The following is a 24,506-nucleotide window of genomic DNA, read 5'->3' on the forward strand; positions in this document are numbered from 1 at the left end:
GGTAAGAAGTATTAAAGGGTTAGTTCACCCAAAAATTAAAATTCTGTCATTAATTACTCACCCTCATGCCGTTTCACACCCGTAAGACCTTCATTAATCTTCAGAACTCAAATTAAGATATTTTAGTTGAAATCCGATGGCTCAGTGAAGCCTCCATAGCCAGCAATGACATTTCCTCTCTCAAGATCCATTAATGTACTAAAAACATATTTAAATCAGTTCATGTGAGTACAGTGGTTCAATATTAATATTATAAAGCGACGAGAATATTTTTGGTGCGCCAAAAAAAACAAAATAACGACTTATTTAGTGATGGCCGATTTCAAAACACTGCTTCAGGAAGATTCGGAGCGTTATGAATCAGCGTATCGAATCATGATTCGGATCGCGCGTCATACCGCCAAACTGCTGAAATCACGTGACTTTGGCGCTCCGAACTGCGGATTCGACACACTGAATCTTCCTGAAGCAGTGTTTTGAAATCAGCCATCATTATATAATTTGTTCATATAATGTTTTTTTGGTGCACCAAAAATATTCTCGTTGCTTTATAATATTAATATTGAACCACTGTACTCACAAGAACTGATTTAAATATGTTTTTAGTACATTAATGGATCTTGAGAGAGGAAATGTCATTGCCTCACGGAGCCATTGGATTTCAACAAAAATATCTCAATTTGCGTTCCGAAGACTAACGAAGGTCTTACGGGTGTGGAAGGACAAGAGGGTGAGTAATTAATGAAAGAATTTTCATTTTTGGGTAAACTAACCCTTTAATACTTGACAAGTATTCGACCGATAGTAATATACTGTGATGCAAACTACTCAACTTTTTGTCAAAATTCACCATTTTGAATTGCATATATGAATCATTTATTTGATTAGTTAAATTTCGTAATTGAATATGACGAGAAACTACACCATTTTGCGTTTTCAACATTATGGACGCATTCACTCTTATTCTTGTGCCTTATTTGAAATAAAACATTATTTGCAAATAATTCAAATCGATTATCAAAAAAATCTTGCTCTTTTACTTTTATTTATTTCTTTAGTAATCAACTACATTTGGATCAACATGCTATATAGAGCTTAAATAAGTCAAGAAATAAGTTTAAATATTTAATCAGAATTAAGTTCTGAATCTTAAACTGCCAGTAAAAGAAATCATCACTTTGAAATTAGATGTAGAATGAGTTAATATTTAGTAATTTATAATAATAGTAATAAAAAAAGTCAAAAAATTTTCTCCACCACTGAAAATAGTTTCAAGAGAAGCCATAGCAACCAGCTTTTTTTATTGGATCACTGCTCAACCAATCAAATTTGACTACCAGAAGACAACAGAAAAGCTGAGGTATGTTAGACCTGATGAAAACGTTTAAAAATAACAGAAAATATACAGTGCATAACTAGATTTTCCATCTTATCACAGAAGCAGACTGGCAGCCCACATCAGATTTAAACTGGAGCTCACTGCGCTTAGCCGGCAGATTTGAGAGGTGAGTAATGGAACAGTGGAGAGGGAAACATCCCAGAAAAGAGTTGCCATGACCAGCCAGCAGACCAGAGCAATAAACATACAGTGAGCTGACTTTCAAATGAAGACGTTCAGTTCAGTGCTGCGGTGAAGGCCTGATGGCTGCTGACGTGTGTGTGAGCGTGCTGTTCTGAAAGTGTGGGTTTAGCATTTATACACTCCAGAGTATATGAGTGAAAGTTTGGTGCTCTTCTGTTTTCACTGATCTTGGATCAGATGAGTGTCTGTATTGTGTCTAATTTCATCACATTAAAATACAGCATTCAGTTTAATGGGAGAATGTCATGAAAATGGGTTTTTAAAGGTGTCCTTGATTATGATTTCACTTTTTTAACTTTAGTTAGTGTGTAATGTTGCTGTTTGATCATAAACAACATCTGCAAAGTTACGACACTCAAAGTTCAATGCAAAGGAGATATTTTCTTTTACAGAAATCACTTTTTAAGGACTACAACAAATGGCTGGTAGAGACAACAACAAGCTGTGTTGCTAGTGACATCAAAAAACCCCAAAAGTTACATAAACCCCGCCCCCGAGAACACACAAAAAAGGGGGCGGGGCCATGTTGGGCTGCTTTAGAGAAGAGGAAGAGTTGTTGTAGTAGAGTGTTGTTGACATGCCGTCATTTTACGCCGGACTGCTTCACAAACGAGGGTCAATTCAACACAAAAGATTAACATGACGGCACATGCTAGTGGATGAGTTGAATCAACATAAATTTATCCACTAACCATTCAGAAACGTCCAGTTTCATTCTAGAAGTTGTAACTTCTTCCTGAGTCTCTCCATCAGTGTCGACTCCGGTTTGAACAATGTAAGGCTGAACACCGTTACTGACAATCCTCATTTTGGCTGCGTGAGATTCTCCAGCTTTGTTGTTGTTGAGCTGTTAAAGCTCCGCCCTCTTCTGGAAAGGGGGCGGGAGCAGCAGCTCATTTGCATTTAAAGGGACACAAAAACGGCGTGTTTTTGCTCACACCCAAATAGGGGCAAATTTGACAAGGTATAATAAATGATCTGTGGGGGATTTTGAGCTGAAACTTCACAGACACATTCTGGAGACACCAGAGACTTATATTACATCTTGTGAAAGGGGCATTATAGGTCCCTTTCAAATAATATATTTTGCCATGCAATATAAATAATATATTGCATTACAATAATGAGAATGTCTTGTTTTATTTTATAATATGAGCTGGACACGTTCTTGAAGGGTTTTCGTGAGATTCAGGGTTTGTGTTCATGCTGTCACACTGTTTCCCCAAATGTTAATCATAGGCCTACTCTTAACCATTTATAGGAAAGTACACTGATCTGAGAGTGGGGGAGAATCAGACTGGGCTGATGGCCAGAGAAACAAACTCTCATTACACACACACACACACACACACACACACACTAAACTGTATATATTCTCCCCTTAACCTAACCATGACAGAAAACTTTCTGAATTTTTACATTTTCAAAAAACATCACTTTGTATATTATTTATAAGCTGTTTTCCTCATGAGAACCAAAAAAAAAATGTCCACAAGGTCAAAGATTTCTGGTATTACTATGCCTGTGGGGACATTTGGTCCCTGACATTTGTTGAGCAGTATCAGCTCTGTTTGCACATTTCCCACCTGGACAGCAGGTGCATCTATACAAAAATGATCATCATAGATTACTCAGTAAAACCATAAGAGTCAAGAGCTCCCAAAGTGTTACTGCTCAGAGGCTTAACGGAGATCTTGTAACCTATAGTGCTTTATAAATGATCCACATGACACAGATTACCATTAACGATTGTATTTAAGCACGAAGCAGAACAGAATAGCACAGCATATATTGGCCTCCATCATTCTGCCCACGAATGCAAGGCTCAGGGAAACCCCAAACATGGGTCTTAAAGTAACACACCCACAGAGCATTAACACACACCATTATAAATAAGTATTGACTACTAACATCACAAAGGAGTCAGTACTTGTCATACAGCAGTTATAAATTAATGTGGAGAACAGCTCAGACAATTTATTGAGAATTTGCATCTTTGAATGTAAATATAGACTTCTCAATTCATTCAATTCATTGTGCGTCACTCATGGTGTTTGACTTCCTCATTTGTTAGCAGGAATTGTTGTGTTGTTTATAGTTGTGTAATTACATTGACACTTTTGTCTCAATGTCTCCTGCTTGTCAGAAGAGTTTCCGAACTGATCTCAACACTGTAAGAAAGAAATCCATTGAATAACAGAAAAGGTACTGGTCATTTTCTTCCATAAAGTCTATGGACATTTCCTTTAAAGGTGCCCTCGATTGAAAAATTGAATTTATCTTGGCATAGTCAAATAACAAGTTCAGTACATGGAAATGACATACAGTGAGTCTCAAACTCCATTGTTTCCTCCTTCTTATATAAATCTCATTTGTTTAAAAGACCTCCGAAGAACAGGCGAATCTCAACATAATACCGACTGTTACGTAACAGTCGGGATCATTAATATGTACGCCCCCAATATTTGCATATGCCAGCCCATGTTCAATGCATTACACAAGGGCAGCCAGTATTAACGTCTGGAATCTGTGCACAGCTGGATCATCAGACTAGGAAAGCAAGCAAGAACAATAGCGAAAAATGGCAGATGGAGCAATAATAACTGACATGATCCATGATTACATGATATTTTTAGTGATATTTGTAAATTGTCTTTCTAAATGTTTCGTTAGCATTTTGCTAATGTACTATTAAATGTGGTTAAAGTTACCATCGTTTCTTACTGTATTCACGGAGACAAGAGCCGTCGCTATTTTCATTTTTAAACACTTGCAGTCTGTATTAGGGATGTCCAGATCCGATCACGTGATCGGAAATCGGGCCCGATCACGTGGTTTCAGACTCGATCGGAATCGGACATTACCTCCTGATCAGGACTCGGATATATATGTATTAGGGGTGCAACGGTTCTCAGTAAAAAATCGAACCCTACGGTTCTCCACTTACGGTTAGGTACGCACTTGCACCGCGGTCCATCTCGAATGACGACGCATCTATTGGTTAATATGGTTTGTTTAAAATAGCAACGTGGAAAACAGACAGACACAGAGTTCAAATAATGTATGTTTCAGTCGATGGATGCGCAAAACGTTACAACAACGATAATCAGAAAGCGTGGACAAAACTGTCACTCTTTGTAAACTGTTCACTGCGAGTGCCGTATGCTCTAATGTCCAGTCATTTACGCCGTCATCACCCGGGTGTTGATACAGGTGAGACCTGAACAGCACACGTTGCTGTCTGTGTTTAAACTAACTCATTTAAGCCTTGCTTGATTTGTGTGCGCTCATCCGAAGCGCGCACACGCTTATTCCAGTCAGCGCGCAAATACTGAGTTCTCTTTCAAGTCTTGCGCTTCAGCGGACAAATTCATACAAAAATTATGTCAACATGCCCGTCTTAGCGAGTATCCTAGCAAACATAGTCGGTTATGTCTTAAGTGAACGTATATTAGGCCTAGTCGAGAAAGACAGCGCATGTATAACAGTATATGTACTGGATCGTGCATGTCTTAAAGGGGGAAAAAAAACTATTCCTGCTGCCTGTTTTTAATGTTAAATCAAACAACAAATAACAAAGAAATCACTCACTGCTCTTGACTGAATAGTTTTTGTAACTTCAATAATGATTAATCTTTATTTATTTTATACAGTAAAGATAATATGCAGTGATATTTTATATTTGATTACTTTATCCATTTTCTGTACGTGAAAACAATTGTTAGATTCCTGAAAAACCTGAAAAGCACTGTTCCTGGATCTGTTTTTTTTTTTGCTCTTCTTTATTCTTTTTCATGTATTATAGAAGTATCGGATCGGGACTAGGTATCGGTAGATACTCAAAATCAAATGACTCAGACTCAGACTCGAGGGCAAAAAAACGTGATGGGGACATCCCTAGTCTGTATAATGCATAAACGCAACTTCATTCTTTATAAATCTCTCTAACAGTGTAGCATTAGACGTTAGCCACGGAGCACAGCCTCAAATTCATTCAGAATCAAATGTAAACAATATAACAGTATACAATACTCACATAATCCGACGCATACATGCCGCATGCATGACGAACACTTGGTAAAGATCCATTTAAGGGTTATATTAGCTGTGTGAACTTTGTTTATGCACTGTTCAAGGCAAGCGCGAGCTCTGTGGGCATGGAGCAGGAGAATTAAAGGGCCAGTAGCCCCAAATCGGCTCTTTTATAATGATGCCCCAAAATAGGCAGTTAAAAAAATGAATTTAAAAAATCTTTGGGGTATTTTGAGCTGAAACTTCACAGACACATTCAGGGGACACCTTAGACTTATATTACATCTTTTTAAAAAAAGTTCTAGGGCACCTTTAACCCTAAAACACAACACAATGCAATGCGTAATTTAAAATTTGGGTAAAGCATCTGTGAAAAATCAATATTTCGGCATATTAACAGTACATTGTGTCCTGTTTTTAGAGATTTTTCTTAGAGTGAATGTCTCAAACTGTTCTCGGATTAATGTCTGCAATAAAAAGTGATTTTATATCTCTATTTTTATAACTCTTGGCTCATTTGTGTCTGTTTTTATTTCTCCTATAAGTAATTTTAGGAGAAGCATTATTGAAGGTCCTTCTATCCTGCAGAAATCATGTCTTTGCAGGTTTTTCTGATGCAGCAGTCTTTCTCTGTGCCAAACATTTCGGATGATTTCACTGCAAACCTCAGAAAGCAAGATCTGGAGGAGTTCAGATGGAAACCCCTCATTTACTCACGAGAGAAACTCATGAGCAATTACAGTGAGCCAAAGCCTTTCATTTACTCTCACTCGCTCCAACATTTCTCATTTTGCATATCTATTTGTCAAAATTTGTAGATTATCATTACTTTTTTTTTTTTTTTTTTTTTTTTTTTTTTTTTTTAAGTGGAATAGTTTTGCTTTTAAACAATAATTAATATTTGAAAATATTGTCAAATCATATTTCAGGATGGTAAAAGCCTTTATGGTTGTCATGTGACAAGAAAGCCATAAAACAGGAAATGATATCACAGAGAGGCCTGCATGTCAAGGTCAGCAAGACTCTAAAGGTGTGTCCCAATTGACCCTTTGCTGGAAGTTTGATTGACAGGCTTTCTAACCATTCATAATGCCGAATCCACTGTCTGTGGACTTGAACATGAAAAATGGGTACTGACATCTTTCCACAGTTGAAACAACATACCTTCTGATGTTCATTCATGTTTAGTTGATGCTATAAATTAATTAGTAGGAAGAGATGATCGGTTCACAAGCCGCTTGAACTGAGGCGCTACAGCGATCTGTCACGATACATTGAGGATCCGCAAAATGGTATTTATTGTTTAAATTTCTTTAAAAATCACAAAATGTGAAATTTGAGACTTTGTTTCATATCAAAAGTAACCTGCTCTGTCTTTTCTGTTGAAGCATTGTCAGTGTCCTCTTTGCTCCGCAATGTATTATTCACTGCATGAGAACATGATGTGTGGCGTGAGAGCGGCATGGCTTGTCGGACATAGCAACAGTAAGTAAAGGGGGCGGGTCTTTGCGAACAGTCAATTTGTGTACTTATGCACAATTCTGTGCCATTTTGTAGTATAAATAGTGTAAGCAGTGTGTTCACAATGAAAATTCCAAAAAGATAGAGTGCACTTTAAAGGTGCCCTAGAACTTTTTTTAAAAAGATGTAATATTAGTCTAAGGTGTCCCCTGAATGTGTCTGTGAAGTTTCAGCTCAAAATACCCCATAGATTTTTTTTATTCGTTTTTTTAACTGCCTATTTTGGGGCATCATTATAAATGAGCCGATTCAGGGCTACTGGCCCTTTAAATCTGGTGCTCCACGCCCACGGAGCTCGCGCTTGCCTTGAACAGTGCATAAACAAAGTTTGCACAGCTAATATAACCCTCAAAATGGATCTTTACAAAGTGTTCGTCATGCATACTGCATGCATGCATCAGATTATGTGAGTATTGTATACTGTTATATTGTTTACATTGATTCTGAATGAATTTGAGGCTGTGCTCCGTGGCTAACGGCTAATGCTACACTGTTGGAGAGATTTATAAAGAATGAAGTTGTGTTTATGAATTATACAGACTGCAAGTGTTTAATAATGAAAATAGCGACGGCTCTCTTGTCTCCGTGAATACAGTAAGAAACTATGGTAACTTTAACCACATTTAACAGTACATTAGCAACATGCTAACGAAACATTTAGAAAGACAATTTACAAATATCACTAAAAATATCATGTTATCATGAATCATGTCAGTTATTATTGCTCCATCTGCCATTTTTCGCTATTGTTCTTGCTTGCTTACCTAGTCTGTTGATTCAGCTCTGCACAGATCCAGACATTACTGGCTGCCCTTGTCTAATGCCGTTCATAATGTTGGGAATATGGGCTGGCATATGCACTCACAACTCACTGTATGTCATTTCCATGTACTGAACTCTTGTTATTTGACTATGCCAAGATAAATTAAATTTTTCATTCGAGGGCACCTTTAAATACCCGGACGATGCACTTAAATGTAGGCCAGGCTTTTTTTTTAATAAACACTTTTTGTTATACTGGTTGAAACTCTCATCACATCCTGAGAACAAACAATATTAGAAGTGGTCTAAATATTAAAAAATGTACATATATCTTTTGTGGAAGTCTCAGGACCAAAAAATGTTTGTCCAATCATTACATTCGGGATCGATACGATGTCCTACCTGTCAGTCAAGACATCACACATCATCAGTGTGTTTCATAAGGTTTGCAGAGTTGTAGACAGACAGTCGCAGAGTGCCACAAACAAACAGTAGCCAACTTTAGAATTCCTCCTGAACCAAAACAACGAGCTTATGCTGTTTACACACCATGTTGTTAATCTGCAGCAGCCAGGTGGTACAACTAGAGCTCTGCAAGGTGTTTACATTAATTATTGTAATGTTATGTGCCTTCAGACATGAGGTAATTTAACTTCTGACGCTTTTCAGACTCTGCTCTGGCTCTGCGCGTTCATGTGTTTTGGAGGAGGTGTGGCTTTGGAGATGCTCTGAAGGGAGGGTGAGATCTCATGATTTCAATCAAACATCAAACTCTGATGTTAAAAGGCAAAATACCCTTCCAAATAACTTTTTAAAATTCACCATTTCAAATTCATACACTATACTCTTGAGTACATAGTGCATAAGAACATAGTGCATAAGAATAGTGCATCATTTGGGACATGACTGAAGATATTTATTTGCCTTTTAACATGCTTGGTTCTTTTTAAATCTCTTTCCTCTGAAGGTGTTTTAAATTTAAACTCTAATGTCATGACACGTGGTCAGGTCGGTCTGTAGCGATGATAAACCGCAAACTGAGGGGAAAAAACACAAAGGTGAACTCTAGAAACTCTCCTAAGTTTATTCTGAGGTCATGTCTGTTGAGCCGCACGCACAACTAACACATTTTATAAAGACAGCAGTAACACTTTAAGGTCCTATTAGTTAACATTAGTTAATGCATTAAAAAACAATGAGCCATACATTTACAGTACATATTAATCTTTGTTGATTTTAGTTACTAAAAATAAAACCGTTAAACAGTTGATGGACCCCACTGACTTCCATAGTATGGAAAATAAAAATACTATGGATGTCAATGGTGGCCAGAAACTGTTTGGTTACCAACATTCTTTTTATAGTTCAACAGAAGAAAGGTTTGGAACAACTTGAGGGTGAGTAAATGATGGCACAATTTTCATTTTTGGGTGAACTATCCCTTTAAAGTTAATTTTAGCAGTTACTGATACATTAAAGGGTTAATTCAACCAAAAATTAAAATGATTTATTAATAATAATTAATTATTAATTCATTATTATGTAAATGTTTGGGACAGATCTTAAAAGATGCTGTTTGCAATGCATTGTACTTTCTGTTATTTGACGTATTTCTGAGTAAAACACGATATTCAATGAGAAAATGCTGTAGGGCGGGACTTGACTTTATTCTTCAGGAAATCATTGGATGCTGAAAAGTGACAGGTTTGACATATAAGGGCTGTTAAATGACATTCTGAGAACGTTTTAAGCAATGTTATGTTAACATTTCTGCATTCCCACAATTTGCATCAGTCACCGAACTGATCTGGATCTGTCCCACATCAGCCCTGTGTTGGTAAAATCCCAGCATGCTCTGCTTCTCAGACCCTCTGACGTCACTCTGGGGCATTTTTCCATTCACTGGTTATTTATTTGTTCATTCTTTGTTGCCACAAATCAGGGCACTGGCTCCTGACAAGCCAGCTGAAGATTGTTTCATACCGAGTGTTTGTTATTCAGACGTTTCCTGGTTTAAACGTCTCATTGACTCAGAACAGAAGATCGGTTTATTCCAGAGTGGAACAGGCTTTTTCGTTTGTGGTTCTGCTTTTAATTGATTAGATCCTGATGCTTTCTCTGTCTGATAGACGTCCGCTATTGATATTATTGATCTAGCAGACAGTAAGAGTCTGCATGGCTTAGTTTATTACTATCAACCGTTTGCATCTATTTCATTTTATTTAAAAAATTACGTTTTCAAAATGCATTTATTCAAATTGCTTTGAATCAGTGTAAAACAATTAAATTTATTCAGTTAAAAAAATGGTTATCATATGCATGAACATGATATAAAATATATCTGTAACGAGCAATAATCAATAAGTTCAAATGTATGAGATTGAAAGAAATTACAACCCGAATTCCGGAACGGTTGGGATGTTTTTAAAATTTGAATAAAATGAAAACTAAAAGACTTTTAAATCTCATGAGCCAATATTTTATTCAATTATTTAATTTTACAATTTTATGCACAAAATGAGCTCATTTCAAATGTAATGGAGGAGCATATGTTGCTCTAAAACCTTTATATACCTTTCAGCATTCATAGTGCCTTCCAAAACATGCAAGCTGCCCATAACATATGCACTTATGCACCCCCATACCATCAGAGATGCTGGCTTTTGAACTGAATGCTGATAACACACTGACACGGCGTCCGTAATTTCCAACAAGAATGTCAAATTTGGTCTTGTCTGACCATAGAACATTTTCCACTTTGAAACAGTCCATTTTAAATGAGCCTTGGCCCACAGGATAGACGGCGCTTCTGGATCATGTTCACGTATGGCTTCCTTTTTGCATGATAGAGCTTTAGTTAGCATCTGCAGATGGCACGGCGGATTGTGTTTACCGAAAGTGGTTTCTGGAAGTATTTCTTGGCTCATTTAGTAATGTCATAGACCTGTAGCAGGTATCAAATTTGAAATGAGCTCATTTAGTGGATAAAAGTGTAAAAATTCTCAGTTTAAACATTTGTTATGTTCTATTGTGAATAAAATATGGGCTCATGTGATTTGAAAGTCTTAGTTTTCATTTAATTCAAATTTAAACTTTGAATAAAGTTAAAAATAAATAAAATTAAAACTTTTCCAGAATTTGGGTTGTAGATTTATTGATGAGATATATATATATATATATATATATATATATATATATATATATATATATATATATATAAACCTGGTTATTGTGTATTTAAAACACATTCAGTTTATTAGGACTATTACAGCAATTAGACCTTTTTCCTTTGTGTATAACCGACAAATATGCATCACATTAAGTTTATTAGTTTGTTTATGCTATAACTGTGTAATCCAAATGCATGGAAATGCAACTCAAATTTGTGAATCTAAAATTTAGGTCTAAATATTTTTTTTTTATTGGAGTGCTGCAGGAAAGTGGAAAATTTTGATCTACAGAATATGTAGATCAAACAGACTTATATAATAACTCAAACTGTGAAAAATATAAACTTATAAAAAATTTGAAACAGTTTTCACACAGAAATTGCTAGTAAATTTCACAAATAATTCCAAAGAATTGGCAATTAAAAATGAAATTTTGAAGTAGAAAGACTGAAATAATATGTTCTATTGTTTTTTTTTTTTACAGTGTGATTAATTTGTTTAATTTTTATTTCTCCTTTTACGGAGTGTCAGAAGAAACATCTGAAAATAAGTCTATACCTAAATGAAACTAAGCAATGAAAGTGCAGCATCTGAGCAGTAAAATGCACTTAACCCTCATTTGTTTCTGTTCTCTCACTTTTAAAAATAAGTCAGTCGCTTTCCTGCGTGGTGACCACAGCTACAGAAAGTCTGAGTTATTAATGTGACGCTGGATTATTTCTTTTAAAGGTTGTTTGAATTGTGTTGAGATCTTTTGAGGTCACAAAGATCTTTTGACCTCAGACCACACATGCAAACATAAACTAAACTGATTACACTTATATCAGTTCCTCAAATTGTGTGCTATTGAGAAGAAGTGTGATGACACTTTACTAAAGGAGGAACCTCAAACATATCAAGAAAGCGGAGACTTTTGAGTCTCATATTTCCTTCAGAATCTGTAGAAATGTTGTTCTGTTGGTCATTAGTATAGTTTGGCTGAAGAGAGTTTGGTTATAGTGTGCAGTGACAGTAAACATGTAGCGCACCTCTATGCTTGAGATTAATATCCTGTAAATGAATATTGATCATGCACTTATGTCTCAACTTCCTGCTTGTGCATGCCGGTGTCTGGTGGTCTAAAAAGAAAGAAAGAATTTGGCCTTTTCACTTTGGACCGTGGTGATTTAGAACAGTCCCTGGTTGAAATCCAACAGTAACACTGGATAACAGATGGGTGTCTCTGGTTAATGGGCACATTAACCTCTCTCTCTCTCTCTCTCTCTCTCTCTCTCTCTCTGCCTGGATGCACTATAATTGTAATGTCCTTGTCCTTGAGTTGGAGCCAAACTAAGCGAGTCAGGGCTGACATGACCTTGTAGAGATGCTGAAAGAAGCAGCTTACGTATTCAAATGTGTTCTCTCTCTCTCTCACTCTCTGTTCAAGACGTGATGTGATTCAATGTGACCAGCTCAGAGGTTAATCCTAGTGTTCTTGTTAAAGGTGCCCTAGATTATGTTTTTAAAAGATGTAATATAAGTCTTAAGTGTCCACTGAATGTGTCTGTGAAGTTTCAGATCAAAATACCCCATAGATTTTTTTTAATTCATTTTTTTAACTGCCTATTTTGGGGCATCATTATAAATGAGCCGATTCAGGGCTACTGGCCCTTTAATTCTCGTGCTCCATGCCCACAGAGCTCGCGCTTGCCTTGAACAGTGCATAAACAAAGTTTACACAGCTAATATAACCCTCAAAATGGATCTTTACAAAGTGTTCGTCATGCATGCAGCATGTATGCGTCAGATTATGTGAGTATAGTATACTGTTATATTGTTTACTTCTGATTTTGAATGAGTTTGAGGCTGTGCTCCGTGGCTAACGGCTAATGCTACACTGTTGGAGAGATTTATAAATAATGAAGTTGTGTTTATGCATTATACAGACTGCAAGTGTTTAAAAATGAAAATAGGGACGGCTCTCATGTCTCCGTGAATACAGTAAGAAACGATGGTAACTTTAACCACATTTAACAGTACATTAGCAACATGCTAACGAAACATTTAGAAAGACAATTTACAAATATCACTAAAAATATCATGTTATCATGGATCATGTCAGTTATTATTGCTCCATCTGCCATTTTTCGCTATTGTTCTTGCTTGCTTACCTAGTCTGATGATTCAGCTGTGCAGATCCAGACGTTAATACTGGCTGCCCTTGTGTAATGCCTTTTATAATGTTGGAAACGTGGGCTGGCATATGCAAATATTGGGGGCGTACACCCCGACTGTTACGTAACAGTCGGTGTTATGTTGAGATTCGCCTGTTCTTCGGAGGTTTTTTAAACCAATTAGATTTATATAAGAAGGAGGAAACAATGGAGTTTGAGACTCACTGTATGTCATTTCCATGTACTGAACTCTTGTTATTCAACTATGCCAAGATAAATTCAATTTTTCATTCAAGGGCACCTTTAAGATCAGCCTTTTTGCCCTCAATTTATTTCCCACTACTGCCTAATGAGTTTATTTATTTATTTATTTAAAAGTATTTTTGTTACTAATTTTATGAATTATGTAATTGATTTTAGCCAGGTTTATTAATTTATGAATCATATTTTAAAATATTCAAATACTTTTTTGTTATTATTTATTTATTTATTTATTTATTTATTTATTTAATATATATTATATAATTTATTATTGTAATTTATTAATTAATTTATATTATTTTAAAAGACATATATACATAAACCAGGTTTAAATATATATTTATAGTGTTTAAAATATTTTTATCATAAATATTTTTATTGATTTTAGCCATATTTATATATTTATTTATATTAATTTATTGTATTTAAATATTTGTATGTACATATTTTAATATCAATATTTTTATTTTATTATAAATATTTTATTGATTTTAAACTGGGTATATTTATTTATTTATTATTTTGTTTCAAAATAATTTATTGTTGTAATTTATTTATAATTAATTAATTTATATTATTTTAAAAGACATACAGACATGAACCAGGTTTAAATATATATTTATAATGTTTAAAATATTTTTCTTGTAAATATTTTTTTTATTGAATTTAGCCAGATTTATATATTTATTTATATTAATTTATACTATTTAAATATTTTATTATGAGTATTTTTATTTTTATTATAAATATTTTATTGATTTTAAATCGAGTATATTTATGTATTTATTTATTTTGTTTCAAAATTATTTATTATTGTAATTTATTTATAATTTATTTATTTATATTATTTTAAAAATAATACATTATTATAAAAAATAATTTTAACCATATTTCTAAAACATAAAACAAATTACCGCCTTGAAAACACATCTTACACAGACAAAACATTATAGACATAAATGCATAATTTTAAACGTATAGGCGGCATCTCTACTTTACATTTACTTTATACCTTCCTTAATCATATTACAATCTTCATTTTTCAGAAAGTGCATAAATGGATTTCAAATGACTTCAAATATCTATCCATAATAGAGGAGTGTGTTTTGATTTATTGTAATAATACATCTGTGAATCTAGAAATGCATCAGTAAAAACACAAGATGGTTGGTTAGCAGATGAAAGTCATCAATATTTTATTTATATAAATGCCAACAGAGCTCATACATAAATCTGGACCAGAGTCATATGCTATAAAATATCAGCAAATATATAAGAGGCATAACTCACAGAGGCATGAATAAAACATCTGCCTTCCATCATCTCTGACTGTATGTACAGATCATGTATGTCTCATCATCTTCACTGCACGTATGTTAGCTGAGTAGAGCTGCCGTCTGGCGTCACACAAACAGACACACAGTCTGAATGGGACTGAAGTAAAAGGCTCTGAATATAATGGAAGAGCAGTAGATGAGATCCTGTGACCTCACCCAGCGTCTTCAGTTACACTGACCCTCCTTCAGTGCTTTCACATATAGAGCCTCATTAATGCACTTTATAACCTTTAAGAGGACGTCAACATCTAATGTTAAACTACAATGGCAAGTTAAAGAATGTGAACTTGTTAAACATCATTGTTGAAGCAGAGTGAATTATATTAAAACATGTCATTTGTCATTCCTATTTGCAAAAGGAAAATACAATTAAAATTTGCATTAATGTATTTGTGTCCAGACATTTTATGTATTTATTTACGTATATATATATATATATATATATATATATATATATATATATATATATATAATGCATCTCTTTAGGCATATATTTTATATTATATTATTATATTTATTATATTTATATATTATTATATATATTATATTATATTATATATATACACTCTAAAAAATAACAGATTTACATAGTAAAATACCCATTTCCATTGAAACAGTAATATATCGTAAAAACAATGCATTCTTTGTAATAATATGTCATTTTCAAGAAAGTAACCTTAAGGTGACAAATATTACCCAGAATGCATTGTTTTTACAGTATATTACAATGCATTCTGGGTAATATTATTTGTCGTTTTCGAGAAAGTAGCATGTTTTATAGGCCTCTTTTCTTAAAAAGACAAATATTACCCAGAATGCATTGTTTTTACAGTATATTACAATGCATTCTGGGTAATATTATTTGTCGTTTTTTTAAGGAAGAAGCATGTTTTATAGGCCTCTTTTCTTAAAAAAGACAAATATTACCCAGAATGCATTGTTTTTACAGTATATTACAATGCATTCTGGGTAATATTATTTGTCGTTTTCGAGAAAGTAGCATGTTTTATAGGCCTCTTTTCTTAAAAAGACAAATATTACCCAGAATGCATTGTTTTTACAGTATATTACAATGCATTCTGGGTAATATTATTTGTCGTTTTTTTAAGAAAGAAGCATGTTTTATAGGCCTCTTTTCTTAAAAAGACAAATATTACCCAGAATGCATTGTTTTTACAGTATATTACAATGCATTCTGGGTAATATTATTTGTCGTTTTCGAGAAAGTAGCATGTTTTATAGGCCTCTTTTCTTAAAAAGACAAATATTACCCAGAATGCATTGTTTTTACAGTATATTACAATGCATTCTGGGTAATATTATTTGTCATTTTCGAGAAAGTAGCATGTTTTATAGGCCTCTTTTCTTAAAAAGACAAATATTACCCAGAATGCATTGTTTTTACAGTATATTACAATGCATTCTGGGTAATATTATTTGTCGTTTTTTTAGGAAAGAAGCATGTTTTATAGGCCTCTTTTCTTAAAAAAGACAAATATTACCCAGAATGCATTGTTTTTATGGTATATTACTGTTTCAATGGAAAACGGTACTGTGTAAATTTGTCTTTTTTTTGTCATTTTTTTGTTTATATATATATATATATATATATATATATATATATATATATATATATATATATATATGATCATTCAAAAATCACTCCAATTATTTATTTATTTTTTTCATTTATATAAGCAAAAATTAAAGGCAGCATAAAATCTAGCATGATTTTTAAATACTTAAAAAAAATCAACATTATATATTTTTTTTTTACAGTGATGAGAATTTGGGAGGTAATGTACTTAATTTTCATAAAACTAAAATAATGCAAAATGTCATATTGCAAAAATACCTTCATGGTCCTAAAAATGAAGCACATTATAATTTTTTTCTTTTGATTGTAGTGAAATGCTTTTGACTGTTTTCTTGGCAGCTCAATATCAGACAACCACAAAAGAGCTGTGCCAAAGAGCTGTGGTCTTCTGTTCTAAGAAATCTTAGCACTCATAATTTCCTGAGAAGATTTTAATGGTTGTGATCGTTGTATACTGTATATTCTCAGTCTGTGACACTGATGATCCTTCAGAGCGACACACTCCTGTCTGAACGGCTGTGTTCTTCAGTAAGGGACTTTGTGGCTGATTTGTTATCATTATGTCGTGAAACAATAGAGGGTGTTGAATATTTTCTATCCTGAGTTGGAGCAGGAAATGAGCTGTTGGGCCCGGGACAGAACCAAACTAATAACTAACCCCACAGGGATCTTCTCTTCCCTGCCTAAAAGAAAGAAATAAGACGGGATCGAACTTAAAAAAGCTTGTGACTCAAGGTCTGAGTGTATTTGGTGTAAGTTGATACGATTACAAAGGCCATTGTGAGGGAATTTCCTGTGTGGCGGTCATCCCCATGACGACAATGTCCCCAACTGATGATGTCACAATAGGCGAAGCCCACGGAGCGCTGCATTGTTTCTTTGGTTTCCTCAGAGGATGCGAGCGGTGAACTCAGGAAATCTTTTTTTATTTTTTTATTTAGAGCAGTTGACTGATTGGTCTGAAGTCTCACTATAGTTCACAGCCGCTCTACTGTGAGAGAATACAGTCAACACTGTTTTCTTTCTATCTATCTATCTATCTATCTATCTATCTATCTATCTATCTATCTATCTATCTATCTACTCTATATTACCAAAGGTTTTGGGACGCCTGCCTTTACGTGCACATGAACTTTAATGACATCCCATTCTTAATCCGTAGGGTTTAATATGGAGTTGGCCCACCCTTTGCAGCTAATACAGCTTCAACTCTTCTGGGAAGGCTTTCCTCAAGGTTTAGGAGTGTGTTTATTGGAATTTCTGACCATTCTTCTAGAAGCGCATTTGTGAGGTCAGGCAGTGATGTTGGCGAGAAGGTCTGGCTCACAGTCTCCGCTCTAATTCATCCCAAAGGTGTTCTGTCGGGTTGAGGTCAGGGTAGTCAAGTTCCTCCACACCAAACTCACTCATCCATGTCTTTATGGACCTTGCTTTGTGCACTGGTGTGCAGTCATGTTGGAACAGGAAGGGGCCATCCCCAAACTGTTCCCACAAAGTTGGGAGCATGAAATTGTCCATAATGTCTTGGTATGCTGAAGCATTAAGAGTTCCTTTCACTGGAATCAAGGGTCAAGCCCAACCCCTGAAAAACAACCCCACACCATAATCCCCCTCCACCAAACTTTACACTTGGCACAATGCACTCAGGCAAGTACCGTTCTCCTGGCAACCGCCAAACCCAGACTCCTCCATCGGACTGCCAGACAGAGAAGCGTGATTCGTCGCTCCAGAGAACACGTCTCCACTGCGCTAGACTCCAGTGGCTGCGTTCTTCACACCACTGCATCCGACGCTTTGCATTGCACTTGGTGATGTAAGGCTTGGATGCAGCTGCTCGGCCATGGAAACCCATTTGTTGGTTCTTCCAAAAATGGTTCTTCCTTTGAAATCACTGTAGAAGAAAAAAACATTTTGGAATCTTTGTATACATGAGCTCATGAAACTGTGTTTCAGTTAGCAAATATCTTCAAAAGAGTCATAAAACATGTCATGCAGATGTCCCGAGACTCCAGCCTTCATCAGCTGCCAGACAAATGGAGCAGTTTTCCGCTGCGGTACAAACACTGGTCCGGTCTGATGAATGGGTGGAGACTACAACGGCTCCAGCGTCAACCTCACCTGAACTCTAGAACAGGTTTCACATTTGAGTTTTGAATGTGACTGTAATGGCATTACTTTTGAGAGTTAAAATACACGTCACTGTGTCAACATCCATGTGCATTTTGTTGCTAAGTGTGTACCATTGTTTATCACTGAGATGAGATCACCATAAAATGAAAATTGACAATTCTTGTACTTGTATGGAATATTGAAGTGTTTATTATAAATGATTTATCTGTGCACATAATTTTTTTTCATATGTCCTCATAATGTTTTATTAAAATAACTTCCCCTCCCTCTAACAGCGATATCTCTTCTCTGATGATGTGTTATGGCGTGAGGGCAGAGCCTGTCAATCACATGAGATTGACCAATAGCAAACTACAACCATCCAATCAATACCCCATGGACATAATCAAGCCCCGCCCTATATTTGTTCTTGTTTGAGAAGTCGTTTCACTTAGATATTCATCACAATAGGGAAGAAAAGACTAGCGCAACCTACATTTCACTTTAATGTTATGTTTAAATATATACATTTTGTTGGTATAGTTATTTTAATATCAAAACAATTTGAATTAGTTTTAATTTTTGTATTACAGAGCCCAGACAGCACATGACATGCAGGAAAAAAATTAGTAAATCATGCGCACGATTTAGCCTACTATTTTTTCCTGCATGTCATGTGCTGCCTGGGCTCCGTAATACAAAAATGAAAACTAATGAAATAGTAAATCGGGAGCACGATTTAGCAAATCGAGGGAACGAAATAGTAAATCGGGAGCACGATTAAGCAAATCGAGGGAACGAAATAGTAAATCGGGAGCACGATTTAGCAAATCGAGGGAATGAAATAGTAAATCGAGAGCACGATTTATCCTACTATTTTTTTTTTCCTGCATGTAATGTTTGGGGCTCTGTAAGTTTTAGTTATTTTAGCCATCAAGTTAAACTAAATAAAAATGTAAAATGTTGCCTTGATTTTATTTCAAGTAACTAAAATAACTCTGGTGGTACCATAAATAAAAATGAACTATCAAACCTGTGTGAAATGCTTTCTGACATGCATCATGGGGGGAAAAATCTTTGCAAACAATGCAAATTTACATGCAACGTTTGTTAAGAACTCATCAAGGTCCCAGATGGCCTAGTAGTCAGAGAGTTTGAGGTAAAAACCAGTCTGAGTTTTTCTGGTATGTATGAATCAAAATAGAAAGCCAGGAAGAGGAGGAGAACATCTCTTTGAGCGTTAGAGAAAGCCTGCGGCTGCAGTATATTAGACACGCGGTCGGTCTGAGAGGCAGGAGCCACCCTGAGCGGAGGGCTGGAGTCGGAGCGAGACCAGCTCATGAAAGGAATGTGGTTTTGATTCAGGGGGGTCAAGAGACCCAAACTCTCCATCTGAACGCAGATGTGCTGGCTCTCTCCACTGCTGACTGCTTTGTTTCATGGGCAAAGACAAAAGCATCTCCCTAGAAACATTTATACCTTATTATATTAGGGCTGACTGGACATAAAAAGCTGTAAGAGGGGCATATTTAACCTGACAGTGTGCTGCAGTTTTTGAATATAGTAGAGTGATTATTTCAATCCTAACAATCTGCTTTGTGTGAAATAGTTTACTTTAAACATGTGCTTATGCTATGTTTCTTTAAAAATAATGACACTTGCTTTGACATTTTGTGTGTAAATACACTGATGTTAAGACATTTTTAATGTGACTGTCTTTTTGGAGACACGTCTTGAGCGACATCTAGTGGTGCACAGACACTTATTTAATGATTATACTTTCTATCAGCCACCACTAGATGGAGACATATCATAACAAATGCAAAAACTCAAACCAGCTCAGTCGGGACCGTATGTCCATCCAGGTTTCCGTAGTGTAGTGGTTATCACGTTCGCCTCACACGCGAATTTTTTTTTTTAAATTTTTTTTTTTTTTCTAACATGTTTTCACTGTCTTGTCTATTTTGTTTAAAATAAAATGGTCAAAACTGGTAAAACAGTCACTACAATCATAATTTATTTAAAGATTCTAGTTTGAAAATTCTAACAATGTTCAGATTTAACTGTTATAATATAAGTAGAATTTTTACTTAAAGACAACAAATTCAATTAAATAGCATGCATGCATACAATTCATGAAGTGCACTCACCCTCGTCACTGGTATGTTTATCCCTTAAAAGTAGTTAGTAGAACAAAAGAATGTGTTTTAGAACAGGCAAGAACACTGCCAAAACAACAAACAAAATCATTCAAAATCAGAAATGGAGGATAAATCTGTCTATAACAGAATAATCCCCCAAAACTGATGTGGAAAATAACCTCTTTTAGACAAGACTGTGGATCCAGGTGCTGCAGACGATCCTAAAAAATTAAGCATTAAAATATGAATAGTTTCATTGAAGTATGTGCAACTTAATGTCATAAAGAACAAGACATGGCTACATATAAAAAACATGACACTGAAAATGATTGTTGGTTCACTTACTCGGCTGTGTGAGATATTTTGTTGGAGAAAGACTCAACATCATCTTCTCCAGTTCCTCATCCTCCTCCATTACTATGAAATAAAACAAATGCACCAGAAGATTTTAATGCATCAGGAGACTTTTAATCAAATATGCATGAATTTTATTAACTCACCTGGATGATCAGAGACAGTACTTGAAGGAACCAGAGGCCTTGCAGTGGAAGATGATGGTGAGGGCAACAGAGGAGGGTTTTTGGGCAGTTGGTTTTGCTGCTGCTTTAAAAGATACTGCTGCAACAGATACATTTTACTACCTGGAACACATTTCTGCCTCATTATAAAGGAAGCATATCCATCAGCCCTGGTATCCCAAATTTTTCTCCAAGTATCATGTGCTCTTGTTCCAAATCCAACAATATTGTCATGCTCTGACAAGACTGGCACTGGATCTGGCCTTTGAGACAGATACTGTTTAAGATCCTCAATTTCCTTGAAGCTTCTTGAGTATTCAAGAAAGGAAATGAGGCTATCCTTGCAAGGACCTTCTGGGTTGAACTGCCCAGCCTGTTCTTCCTCCTCAACCTTACTGGACAGGTACAAAGCGTAGCCAACATCATTCTCCAATAACCACCTGAAGGACTTGCCCTTGTACTTGCCAAACTGAAGAACATATTCTCCTAACACCTCTTGCTTGTCAGAGACATCCCCTCCTCTGTGTAAAACAACAGAACGGGCATTGGTCTTGACCAGATCTTCTCTTTGAGGTGCTGACTTGTCCTGCAAAGAAGGGTTATCTTTAATTATTTTTGCCTCTTCAGATGGGTCCTGTCGTAAATGGCCTGAAGGGCCTTTCCTGAAGGACACGGTGACTCTCCCGGGAAAAAAGACAGTCTTCTTCATGCTGATGACCTGAAATCATGACCACATTAAAATACTTAATGAAATAACATAATTAGCATATAGTATATTACAATTAAAACATTAGTATTATGTTTTTTCTTTTTTTCTTTTTACATAACAACCATCACAAAACATAAAAACAGTCATAGATCATCAGGTAACCACACACAGTATTGAGAATCAATGGTTCACATACTTATGAATGGGGTTATTTTAATAAATTCAGCTATTGTTTTGTCTTGTGAACTAAATGCAAACATATTTTATGTAAAATATCTTACTCAGGACAGTACTAAACAAAAAATAACATGCATTTTTTATTATCCCTCTTATTTTATTAAAATAATTCTCATTTTCACAGATTCTGCAAGGGGTTCACATACTTTTTCATGCCACTGTATATACATACACGCACACATTTTCAGCATCATTACTTCAGTCTTCAGTGTCACATGATCCTTCAGAAATCAATCTAATATGATGATTTGATGCTCAAGACACATTTATGATTATTATCAATGTTGAAAACAGTTATTTACATTTTTATTTCATGATGCTATGATGAATAGAAAGTTCAAAAGAACAGCTTTTGTCTGAAATCTAAATCTTTTGTAGCATTAAACACTACCGTTCAAAAGTTTGGGGTCAGTAAGAATTTTAATTTTATTTTTGGGGGATAGAAATAAAATTAATCAATACTTTTATTCATCAAGGATGAGTTAAACTGATCAAAAGTTACAGTAAAGACAATTATAATGTTAGAAAATATTCTATTTTAAATAAATGCTGTTCTTTTGAACTTTCTATTCATCTAAGAATTTTGAAAAAAAAAATGTACACAACTGTTTTCAACATTGATAATAATAAATGTTTCTTGAGCATCAAATCATCACATTAGATTGATTTCTGAAGGATCATGTGACACTGAAGACTGAAGTAATGATGCTGAAAATTCAGCTTTGATCACAGGAATAAATTACACTTTACTGTATATTGACATAGAAAACAGTTATTTTAAATTGGAATAATATTTCACAATATTACTGTTTTTGTTTGTATTTTTAATCAAATAAATGCAGGCTTGGTGAGCAGAAGATACTCCTTTTAAAACATTAAAAAATCTTACTAACCCCAAACTTTTGAACGGTAGTGTGTATATATATATATATATATATATATATATATATATATATATATATATATATATATATATATACACATACATACATACACAAAACATTTTATAAAAGTTAAATGAACAAGCTTTTAGTGATACCTAAAGATACTCCAATAAATTGTATTGTATTTTCTATCAAGTTTGGCTTACTGTAATTTATCAATTTAATTTTGCTAACCGAATCATAGGCTAGGCTACTTGTTTTTATTTACATTAAACTTCACAAACCATTTAAAACAATAAACAAAACGATTATATGATGATGATGATGATGATGATGATGATTGATGATAACAACAAACAACAAATTATTTCCTAAAAATAGTAAAGAATTCATCTTACCTTTTAGGTTTGTAAGCTTATTGCGCTGATCACTGAGGTAAAACAGACGTGACGTAAAAGCGTAAAACCTGTGGTAAAATGTTAAGACTTCTTGAGAAAAACAATAGGACAGACACGTAGTGATTTAGTTAAATAAAGTCGCGTAATTTTTCTGTAAGTAGGTGTTGTGCAGAATAACACAATACGAACCTTTTTGTAATTAATATGTAAATCGCGCGTCTCCTATCTTCCGCTGCAGCGAATGACTGACAGATGACACCTCGCTATTTAAATGTCCCGCCACGGAAAAGGCGAAACAGCGCCATGAAATCTACCTGTGGTCAAAAATATATTGCATCCGTAGTGTTAAGCACTACCATAGAGAATGAATGGGAAAAGTTAAGGGAAGTTAAGCTCAACTATTTTCGTCTCCCGCGCGGAAGGTCCCCGGTTCGAAACCGGGCGGAAACATCGAATATGTTTTTCTGCTCCTATTTCTCACTTAACCGGAAAACTCGAAAATAAGGGTCACGCAATGTGGACACGCAAGAATAATTACCAAAACAGTTTTGTATGTCATATAATAGTAGAAATTGATGTACATTAATTGTTTTCTGATTATTTTCACCGCACTCAACAAGATTTTATATAGTCTTTACATAACAGAAACTTGTTAGTATATTATTATTATTATGTGTTTTTATATTGTATAATAATGTTTTTTATATTATTATTATTATTTTTTTTATTTTATTTTTTTTAAACGGGCTTCAAAATTAATGTATAAGGTATGACTGCAAGTAATTTATGTTGTAAAATAAATAATTTTAACCACTTTATTTGACTTTATTTAAAATCTAAAAAACCGACGTCACTGCATTCGCACTACAACTCCCACAACGCATTGTGCCGCTGCCGCCCTTTTACAGTCTATGGTGCCGCCGTGAATATGCATTTTATGATTATTTTGACCACAGTCAACGAAAGAAGATTTTATACAGTCTTTACATTATAGAAACTTGTTAGTATAATATTATTATTATGTGTTTTTATATTGTATTATACTGTTTTTTTTATTATATTATTATTATAAAAAAACGGGCTTCAAAATGAATG

At 34.7% G+C, this 24,506-nt stretch overlaps 2 protein-coding genes across 3 annotated transcripts in view; one reads left to right on the forward strand and one right to left on the reverse strand.

The window, feature by feature from the left end:
• shc3 (SHC (Src homology 2 domain containing) transforming protein 3) overlaps positions 1 to 1,687 on the forward strand; it is a 55,552-nt gene extending 53,865 nt beyond the window's left edge. The window contains exon 14 of the mRNA XM_048165613.1: positions 1,439 to 1,687. Coding sequence (XP_048021570.1) covers positions 1,439 to 1,468 — 30 coding nt within the window. The 3' untranslated portion in view covers positions 1,469 to 1,687. The remainder of the gene's footprint in view (positions 1 to 1,438) is intronic.
• A 17,753-nt stretch (positions 1,688 to 19,440) lies between these two features.
• On the reverse strand, positions 19,441 to 23,845 carry LOC125252880. 2 transcript variants are annotated; one of them, XM_048166527.1, is made up of 5 exons: positions 23,601 to 23,845; positions 23,412 to 23,479; positions 21,166 to 21,901; positions 21,011 to 21,082; positions 19,441 to 20,886 (listed from the first exon to the last, which is right to left on the reverse strand). In XM_048166527.1, the coding sequence occupies exons 3-5, from the start codon at positions 21,890 to 21,892 to the stop codon at positions 20,804 to 20,806; spliced, it is 882 nt and encodes a 293-aa protein (XP_048022484.1). In that variant the 5' UTR covers positions 21,893 to 21,901; positions 23,412 to 23,479; positions 23,601 to 23,845; the 3' UTR covers positions 19,441 to 20,803. The 2 variants fall into 2 exon arrangements, with proteins under 2 accessions (XP_048022484.1, XP_048022483.1); XM_048166526.1 differs by having other exon boundaries at positions 23,412 to 23,845.
• Positions 23,846 to 24,506: the final 661 nt, after the last annotated feature.

Source organism: Megalobrama amblycephala, linkage group LG18 (assembly GCF_018812025.1).
Source record: "Megalobrama amblycephala isolate DHTTF-2021 linkage group LG18, ASM1881202v1, whole genome shotgun sequence".
NCBI classification, from domain to species: Eukaryota; Metazoa; Chordata; class Actinopteri; order Cypriniformes; family Xenocyprididae; genus Megalobrama; species Megalobrama amblycephala.